This window comes from Atta colombica, unplaced genomic scaffold (assembly GCF_001594045.1).
Source record: "Atta colombica isolate Treedump-2 unplaced genomic scaffold, Acol1.0 scaffold275, whole genome shotgun sequence".
Taxonomy (NCBI): domain Eukaryota; kingdom Metazoa; phylum Arthropoda; class Insecta; order Hymenoptera; family Formicidae; genus Atta; species Atta colombica.
This window is the reverse complement of record NW_017259376.1, coordinates 602432-612399: the sequence shown is the minus strand read 5'-3', so window position 1 is coordinate 612399 and position 9968 is coordinate 602432. Positions and strand designations below refer to the sequence as shown.

Below are 9968 nucleotides of genomic sequence, written 5' to 3'. Positions count from 1 at the left end.
TATATATATATACATATAAAACAACACAATAACGTGAAAATGACGTTAAATTATGATTGAAATATAAATTTTAGATCATACATACATTTTGGAATCATTTTGATGTCATTTTAATATCATCACGATTTATGTTTTGCTTAAGTAATTACAATTAAATCTATATAAATCTATATAAATCTATATAAATTTCCATAAAATGCTTCAAATAATAGAAATTATCATTATTATCAGTATTATTTCATTCTCATAATATTGACATAAGAAATTAATTTGATTCGTAAAGGATAAAAGATTGCATAGCAATATAAGATGATACAACATTTTACCTGTTTATCGGTGAAACCTCTTCCAAGGAGGTTCGCATCCAAGGAAGCTGTCCTCGCGAATTGCGTGTTAGGTAATTCTGTAGCAGAGACGGACCCTCTATTTTGTTTTTCTTCTTTTGTAAACACCTGTTCTTTCCGTGATGCGGAAGACCTTCTGTAGGTGGTGAGAAAACCCGAAGATAGTAATAGCGTGCAGAAAATCGCAGCTGTCATACTGGTGAGCAGGACGAACGCGAGCCGCGATAACTTGCGCATAATGCTCGCCGCCGTTCATTCTATCCTGAGTGTGCGTTAAGCAACTACTGACCGAGACAAATTGAATTCTTAGGTCTTATTTGCGCGACCGATGATGTCTTTTTTTGCGGTATTTTTGCGAAGATATGGTGCGAAACTGAATAGGACGAAGACACTTGGTGATCTGTTGCATATATGATGATAACTTTACTTAACTACCTAGTCCCTGTATTCTATTGCAGTAACTCATTATGCAGTCGTTATGTGTTTATAACAGTTGCGCAGCTGTTTTACTTTTAGATAAAATGCAACTATGTCACACGCATATAACGATTGCATAATGAGTTATAGAATTCCACTACTAATGAAAATAGAAATTGGTGCGTAAGTCGAATGAGGTAAATGTACTAGTTATAACAAACAATTAATAGACATAACTCATTTAGTGGACAAAATGACAAAAATTTTAAATATTAAGCTTTTAATGATATGTAAGTACGCCTCTAAATAAATTTGTTGTTTATAAAAATTTGATAAGATAAATTTATTTAGAGCCGTATATATTAGTAAAAAATATTTAAAATTTTTGTTATTTTGAATAATAATTGGATCATATATCTATTAACTGGTATATTATCTTAAGAGGAGAGTAACAGAAGTGTAAACACCTATGTTTCCCAAGCAGAACAACAAATTATTATGATATCAAAATGATGTCAAAATAATCATTAAAAGTCATTTTTCAATCATTTCCGATTCATTTTAACTGTTCCGCTTGAGTTACGTTTCGTTGTCTCAATTTTCGCCTCGAAACTTCGTTTACGCTTCAGTTACTCTCTCCCCTCATATTTATATAATTTACACTCCAATTTTCTCTTTCTTATTTTCGTCAAAGTGAATTTTTAAATGTCATAAACAGTTAGTACATTCAGAAAATAGGGAAGAAATATGAAACTGATTATTTCTATTTTTATTGAGAAAAAGAAATTAAAGAAGAAATTAATATGACCGTTTTTTTAGATCAAGTTAGATACTATTAATATTCATGTTTTTTTTCCAGCAGAAAGAAATGATTTCTCTTTTCTTAACTTTTTCTTTAATATTTTAAAATCCCTGTCTTAATAATAATTTATCGCTATCTTTCATAAAACGCGAAGTTACAATTTATAAATTTAATTAAGGATTCTTTAAAAAATCACATATCTGTGTGACATTTACAAAATTTTATCCCAACGTGGCCAGCATAGAAATTAACTCCTTCAGCGTCTCGTCTCATTAACTTTTCACAATGAATCGCATGTAAACACCACCGTTAAATTCATTTAACGACAAATAATGAAATAACAGCTGCGCGAAACAGTGTGCAGTGAAATAAAACACTTATTAATTACGAAAACCGATCCATGCCACAATAGTCACAATCTTCTATCAATCTGGGACACGATAGAGGACAAACCACTTTATGCTGTATCGGCGAGGAGCGAAATGACGCGAAGCGCGCGAATGATAGAAAGCATAAGGAAAGTCGCGGGTGCACGACTCCCGGTGCAACAAGGATACACGCTGGCGCACGACTGACCGTTGATCCCGATTGTCTTGGTTAACCAAGCATAACCACCGTCCTCCAACATCTCTCAAACGTCATTCACCGTCACCCTGGCTTACCGGTGGTTACCGTAGTATCAGCTAGTAGAAACAAGTAAACTCAAGTCTGTGTGCGCCGCTTATCAGTCAGATAAAACAATCGAGCTGATCGAATGTGTGTTTCGTGACAACCTGGAAGCTGTTTGACAATCAGAAAGCTGGATTAAAGTATAAAAAAAGAACGTATTTTGGATCCGAATTTGAATCCGATTAAATAATTTTATATAAAAATTCTTATTTCTAATAGATGTATTATTTAATCACTCTGGGAATAAATATGTTAAGTTGGCAAATTATCTTCTTTCCCTTTTTGCTCGAATTTTGGATAATTTTTCAAATTTAATTGCTTTCTTCTCCTTTTTAGATTCTATTTTTGGTTTTCTAAACATACTGTTAATTGTTTTCATCGATCACCAAGTTTTATTATATATGGGAATGCAGAATAGAAGAAAAAATTATTGGAATTGATATCTTTAATTATTCAACTTTCTTGATTCAGGAGCCCACACATCTAAGAATTAATTATTTTTCGTTCGTAATATCCTTGTTCACTCAATTGAATCTGTATTACTATATCATAATATTACGATTTATGTGTTCATTTCATCGCGCGGCATTGAGTGTTTATAATTATATTATTGTGATTATAAAATTGTATATCAATTGAACAACATGTAGTACGTGTACGATTAATTTCAACTTGCGTTATTAATATTATTAATTATATGTTGATTTTATGGAAGCGGTACAGATGATTCCATTGTTTTGATATTTATAAAATTTAAATTTAATTATTTTATTTTATTAATTAAATTTATTAATTTATCAGTATTTATATACTTTTATTTTATATATATCATTTTTTTAAATCTTGAACTTATTTTTGTTGTTGAACTTTATTAATCAATATATCAATTGCTTTCTAATATAATTCTTTATGGAGTAAATATATAATTTAAATATTCAATTGATCATACACTTTTATGATATTATATTCTTATAATTAATTTTACATAAAATTTTGCATTTTTTTTTGTTTGTATTTTTGCTAATTAAAGAAGTATTAATTTTAATGAATATTAGATTACAAAAATACAAAAAATTGTATAAATTTAAGACAACATTTTAAATCTATAAAAACTTTTGCATTGTTATTATTTTACAAGTAAAATTATAAAATGTGAATATTATACTTACATTATATTTTATATTTTTTGCAGATGAAAATAATAATAATAATAATTTAGGTTAATATTTCAATTGTACATACAATAAATTCGTCAAGCATATTGATTCGCTACAAAATAATTGTTTATCTAGCCTAGCAACAATTCCAAATAATACGACAGATCTCTGATCGGTAATACAGAATTCTGTAATCTAACATGGTAGATCATCGAAGATCATCAGAAATCGGAGTAGCCCACGCTGGAATTCACATTTGTAAACAGCGTAATTATGTTTTCCAAATATTTTTGGCTATCGCTGCTATTGGCGATCGTGTATTTCTTATATTCGCGCGGTTTTTATGAGAAGATCAAGTTTCAATTAATGGAAGAAACATTAAATTTAGCTGACACGATATATTTTGGATTAAATGAAAACTCTGGCGGGTCAAAGATGTTCACTATAAGCGAATTAGAACGATATACAAATCTGGAGAATGGTTTATATCTTTCGATCTTAGGTCAAGTCTTCGATGTAACAAAAGGAGAAAAACATTACGGATCAGGAAGAAGTTATCATGCTTTCACTGGTAATTAGGTTCCTTATGTCAAATTCAAATGTCTACTATATACATATATGTATATAATAAAATTAATTTTATTTATTTGTAGGTCGTGATGCTTCTTTGGCATTTATCACTGGAGAATTTGATGATCAAGGTTTAACGGACGATATATCTAGTTTATCGATGCAACAAGTGAAAGCATTGAACGATTGGGTACAATTTTATAAAACAAACTATATTTACAAAGGTACAATTATTTAAACTGCCATGGGATATAGGAGCAGTTGATCCATCTCAGAATAATTTCTTTATCCTAAATAATTTCTTTTGTAAAAGCCAAAATAATTTTATAATATTTTATCAATCTGCTCGCAGCAAGGAAAGAAAGGTATATTTTAATCTCTTTTTACTGCAAAAAATGTTTTATGTTCTGTAGACATTGCATGAGGTGGATCAACTCGCATGATACTTTCTAAAATATTTTGTATTTTCTTTAGGAAAATTATATGGTAGATACTATAATCAAGATGGTAGCCCAACTATAGAATTTTATAAAATACAAGAAAAGTTATTACTTCTTCAAAAGGAGAAAGCATTAGAAGAGGCACAAAACAGAATGTTCCCACCTTGTAACGTAGAATGGAATCTAGATATTGGTACTGTATTCTGGTGTACTGAAAGAAGGTAGGAAATTATTTAATAGTCAATGTTTTCATATTAAAGAAAAATTAAAAAACATGATAAATAAATCTTTTAATATGTAATTATATGATTCATTTTTGTTTAACAGCGGTGGAATTGATAGAGATTGGGTGGGAGTACCAAGAATGTTTTTCGAGACCGCACAAGGTTCATCCAGATGCACTTGTGTTAAATTAGATAGTAAGGAATATGAAGAAAATAAAGCTAGATTTAAAGAATACGATGGCTGTGATAAGTATGCGACGAAATGCACTTTGAGAATGAATAAGACATAAAGTGAAGTATTATATAGTGTTTTTATCTATCGAATTTAAGATATATTAAATTTTATATTTATATAATATTAATGCGAAAATACAGATTTAATATATTAACTAGATTTAATATATTAATTTTATATAATTTTTCATATTTTTTGTATAATTCTATATTCAATACGATTAGCGCTTTTTATAAGAATATAAATAAATACAAGATTTTATATAACATTTACTAATACTCTAGATAAGAAATACACAATCGTCAATATACTGATCTTAAAATAAATGCAATTTCAAAGTCTCATTATATATACGATAATTATGTGATATACATAATGAAACATAATATTTAAAAAATTGAATTTCGTCTCTAAAACAATGAGGTTTTGTCCTTAAATTTTTAAATGATCAGTCTTTGTTTCTATTTTTAATATTGAAAAAACTGGTGATTAAAAAAATTGTTTATATTATACTTCACAGAAGTTGTTTATATTACAAAATACATAGAATTTAATATATTTATGAAAAAATGTATATTTCCATTATTATTTAATAATACATGTATGTATATAAGTTTTGAATTGAATCTAAACTAAAATGCAACATGATACGAACAATGTCGAAGATTTTGATCTCCTCATTAGCTTGAATTACGATTTCAGAAACAACAAAACATATTAATTTAGGTGTCAAAATGAATTATTTTTTTTTATCATAATTCAATGTAGGCGCAATGAGGAAGTAGCCTTAAAGAAATAAAAAAATACATTATTATTTCTTATATGATGTATATTGCTGTTAATATAAGCGAGATAAATCTCAAATATGCAAATAGAAATATAATTATCACACATTATGGTCCTTACATTCTTATAGTTCGAAACATGTAAATCTACAATGCGAAAATCGAATAAATGCACAGAAAATTCTATGTATAACATTCTTAGATGGAAATGTAAATTTCTCCATCTAAATATTATCCCTTAAATGTGATTATAAAATAAGTCTGATACATTTTTTAAATGAAATCCTGAAGTACATAACATGTTATTCTTCAGATAACTTCTTTAAAAAAATGGCATTTAAATATGTCATCGAAGAATCTGGTATCATTTGAGTTCGCTGTCAATTTTCATTGGTGAATTTTCTCTGATGGTATTTAATTTATCTATAAGAGCCTGCATCGAATCACATCTCTTGTACCTGACTTTAGATCCAAAAACTCTTTGTATCTTTGCACGTCTCTTCTTCAACTTGGAAGCTGTAGGAGCAAACATCAACATTCTCTTAAATCTCTTCGCACTCATACGTATTGTAGTATCGTCGTCCGAATTCTGGGTTTCTTCAAATATTGTTTCAAGATTATTTGATTTCTTATTTATTTTTTTGTCTAAATAATATTCCTTGACAATTTCTTCCTCTGTCTCTTCCACCTCATAGATCCTTCTTTTTTTTGGTCTCAAGCTGCATCTGATTTATATACAAAGTATTATTAGACATATGAAAATATATCACAGTCTAATATAAAATTATCTTCAAAGAAGTGCTAAGCAATTTACAAATTATATGTCTCTCTATGCCTTGATTGACATTATTAAATGTTTTGTTTCATGAACGTTGTAATTTATTTCATCGAGATGAGAACTTGAAGGTCGATTATTTATTTTGAAACAAGGTGAAAATTACAAAGATGAGTAAATTTATTAAATGATTAATTAATGAAATTATAAATATTATAGTAAGTTCGTTTCAAGATACGTAATCGATCCTCAGATACATGGCAAAGTATCAGTCATCCTGATGAAGTGAACTGCAATGTTTACAAAACATTGGCATTTAATGATATATCACAGAAATAATTTCTTTAAAGAAAATATTCATGGAAGCTTCAAATATTACCTTCGTTTAACCATTTCTATAGAATCGTTTTCTATAGAAGAAGGCTTAGACAACCTTTTCCTAAGAATTCTCTTGGTTTCTGTAGGTGGAGGATTAATATTTATAGTAAGCATCTCTAAATCAGCTGTTATCACAGGTACATTAGTATTGTCTAAATGATCTTTGGAGATTCTGAAAAATCGAGCTGCTCTTAATTCTTCTTAGCAAAATAATTTTTATTCTTTTCAAGATTTAATATATTTCAATATTTGCAAGTAGATTAAAACGGTGATAATTGTTATAAACCAAATAATTATTATAACCTAAGAAAACCAAAAGAGAAGAACAGAATCGTAAAAATATTTATATGGGATCTTTAAGTGATGGAGTCTTCTTTGAAACTTACGGATTTTCTGTTTGTTTCTCATCCATTGCTCCAGAAAGTTTGTAAAATTCTTATCAAAGAATGTCAAATTTTTCGATGTCTTTGTGTGAACTTCCTTCATTTATCGGAAATACATACGTCTTCCATTTTCGAGTGGAATATACAATAAAAAGTATCAAAGACGAGATTAACGTCCGTAAAACTTGTAGAAAATAGAGATAGAACGTATTCTTTCACATGAAAAAGTACTCTTTCACACGAAATGCATATAGACTGCTAAAAGAAGAACATTGTCTTGAAGCGATTAAATGGCACTTATTTTATTGTTGTAAACTTACTTCACTTGAGAAAGGAAGAAATGCTAAGTCTGTTCTTTTCAAGCTGAAAATTGATCTCTTGTAATTCTTATCTTTTTCAGTTTTTTTTTTTCCCTCTCATGCTTGTAGGTAATTCTATCACTTCTTTCGAGTGCAGAAAGTGTAATTGCCAAGAACAGATCATTTGATCTGTTCGACTTGCTTACACTTTTTTATACTTTTTATACTTAAAATGAGATATATATTTGGCGCTGAAAAGAGAGAAAGCGAAGATGCTAAGTGTAAAGAGTGTAAGCAAATTGAACAGACCTATTGACATGAATCATGGTAGAAAGAGACAAGGTGAGCCATTATTCTGCTGGCAGAGGGAGCGGGGGGGGGGAACATGACTTGTCAACCAATCACAGGAGGTCTATTTTAAACGCGCAGATTTCAGATGATTATTAATAAGATGATTACTAATAAGATGATTACTAATAAAAACACAGATTGAAAATTAAAATAACAATGATTTATTAATAAAAACTGTTAAAATGTAAAATATAAAAATATTACAAACTTTAACATTATTATTAAACAGAAATGAGATTGCACATTTTTTTGTTTTTGATACGAATGTGTCAAAAAATTGCAAAGAGCAACGAACACAATCATTATTGAATTTTCATAAAATGGGTGCCTCATGATTGGCTGTTCATTCCCCACTTTTAAGCTACGCGCATTCATAGGAATGGCTCATCTGAGGCCTGTTCTTTTTATCTGAACTTCTTGTTCATCTTTTCTCTTTTTCTTTTCAACGTGGAAAGAAAAAGAAGAAAGATGAATCATGCAAGAAGTTCAGCTAAAAAGAACAGAATCTCTTGTTTTTTAACATCTTGAATCACATCAATCACATGGTGGTTATCAGTTCTTGTTATCAGTTCTTCTTTGACTACATTTTTCTCCGTATCGATAATGAGATTTCATCAGCGGCCTACCTTGCCGATCGTATCGTAGTAGAATTGTAGGTTATGTCAGAACGCAGACGGAGAGCTGGTCGCGCGATTTGTTTGTCGCGCAGCCCTGAAAAAGTATGGCGATGTGGGAGAGCGACAAGTTTCAAGAGGATGAGAATGCGGACGGTATCGAGAGCAATTTCGATAATATCTTAGTAACACACGATCTGCAGGATTGCCTGGACGATACCTTGGATCTGTCCAGTTTCGAAAAGGTCTACGAGCAAAGCGCAGTATTCGATTATGAAAGGTACTCTGATGACGATGCTGCTATCAATGAGGAGCTACCTGTCGATGACAACACAGCCGAGTGAGTCCCGATTGATTTTGAACAAATTTCTAAGCTATTACCATCTTTTGCGCTCTTTTATCTCACGATCCTCACATTCGTTCCTTACATCGCTGGGATCGATTTTGCAATCGGATAGCTATAAGTTTATTCGTATCATCGATATTTCATTTCCACCCTCGACGGTATTCTTTGTCCCCTCCTTATAAGGCTATACGAGTTTTGAAACGATAATTTTAATTCATAAATCGCTCGAGGGGAGAATCTGCGTTGGGACAGCACATAGATATACCGAGATGGTTATGTTGCCGATGTATTTTATCGTCAATGTGTGTTTCCGAATGTTTTAAATTTTGGCTACTGTATAATAATTTCAAAATAAAACATATTACATATATATTATTACAAATTTGATAACAATAATATAAAATGCAATATGTTTTATTTTATTTGTTGACAATTTGTAGTCTTAGAATAGGCAATAAACTACGAATAATTATGTATTTATTATTTTTTTTATTTTATGATTATTGTACTTTTATTATAAAAATTATTTGTAAGAATATTATTTGTATATATATATTATAATATTATTTACAATTTGACACAATTGCATTTTCTTATTGCATTGAAATCATATGCTATATTTGTTACAAATTTAATTTTGATATCTATGTATAGCAAACATACTCATACTATTCTATTACATATACTTAACCTACTAGCAAAATATATAGTAAAAAATTGGCACATGCAGATATTTGTTATTTTGTATATCAATGAGATTGTAAAGTCAGAAAATAATAATGTCAATATAATTATTCTCATGAATTTGAATTTTTATATTTAGCACGAGAAATATTATTTAAATAATGTTAAAATCTAATAAAAATCTGATAAACATAAAAAATGTTCATATATACGTACGCACGCGCGCGCGCGCGCACTCACACACACACACACACACACACACACGCGCGCGCGCGCGCGCGCGCACACACACACACACACACACACACACACACACACAGGGTGACCATCAAATATTTCGTATGCTGGTAGAGCAGACTAAACTGAGTCGAAATGTCCTCTACCATTTTACAATTTTTACAATAGTTAACAAAATATTAATTACTAAATATCGCTGAATATTAGTTTTTAATAATTTTTTGCTCAAGTACTATCAACTTCATGGAAAAATAGCAC

The 9968-nt window shown here is 29.7% G+C and overlaps 4 protein-coding genes across 9 annotated transcripts in view; 2 read left to right on the top strand and 2 right to left on the bottom strand.

The window, feature by feature from the left end:
* Positions 1 to 2224, bottom strand: part of LOC108689715 (alpha-(1,3)-fucosyltransferase 7-like) — a 4790-nt gene extending 2566 nt beyond the window's left edge. Inside the window, exons 1-2 of one of the 4 annotated variants that reach the window (XM_018196619.1) lie at positions 1779 to 2224; positions 327 to 744 (exon numbers count right to left, since the gene is read on the bottom strand). In XM_018196619.1, coding sequence (XP_018052108.1) covers positions 327 to 581 — 255 coding nt within the window. In that variant the 5' untranslated portion in view covers positions 582 to 744; positions 1779 to 2224. The remainder of the gene's footprint in view (positions 1 to 326; positions 745 to 1778) is intronic. The other 3 variants (XM_018196620.1, XM_018196621.1, XM_018196622.1) reach the window with 3 other exon arrangements.
* Positions 2225 to 3494: 1270 nt separating this feature from the next.
* LOC108689728 (neuferricin) lies at positions 3495 to 4913 on the top strand. 2 transcript variants are annotated; one of them, XM_018196636.1, is made up of 5 exons: positions 3495 to 3656; positions 3892 to 3960; positions 4043 to 4183; positions 4434 to 4620; positions 4727 to 4913. In XM_018196636.1, exons 1-5 carry the CDS (start codon positions 3590 to 3592, stop codon positions 4911 to 4913), a joined length of 651 nt encoding a protein of 216 aa, XP_018052125.1. In that variant the 5' UTR covers positions 3495 to 3589. The 2 variants fall into 2 exon arrangements, with proteins under 2 accessions (XP_018052125.1, XP_018052124.1); XM_018196635.1 differs by having other exon boundaries at positions 3618 to 3960.
* Positions 4914 to 5916: 1003 nt separating this feature from the next.
* On the bottom strand, positions 5917 to 7547 carry LOC108689731. Its single transcript, XM_018196639.1, has 4 exons — positions 7500 to 7547; positions 7183 to 7437; positions 6798 to 6968; positions 5917 to 6368 (listed from the first exon to the last, which is right to left on the bottom strand). Exons 2-4 carry the CDS (start codon positions 7206 to 7208, stop codon positions 6008 to 6010), a joined length of 558 nt encoding a protein of 185 aa, XP_018052128.1. The 5' UTR covers positions 7209 to 7437; positions 7500 to 7547; the 3' UTR covers positions 5917 to 6007.
* A 761-nt stretch (positions 7548 to 8308) lies between these two features.
* Positions 8309 to 9968, top strand: part of LOC108689710 (zinc finger protein 148-like) — a 5028-nt gene continuing 3368 nt past the window's right edge. For both annotated transcript variants that reach the window (XM_018196606.1, XM_018196605.1), the window contains exons 1-2: positions 8309 to 8374; positions 8475 to 8783. In XM_018196606.1, coding sequence (XP_018052095.1) covers positions 8551 to 8783 — 233 coding nt within the window. In that variant the 5' untranslated portion in view covers positions 8309 to 8374; positions 8475 to 8550. The remainder of the gene's footprint in view (positions 8375 to 8474; positions 8784 to 9968) is intronic.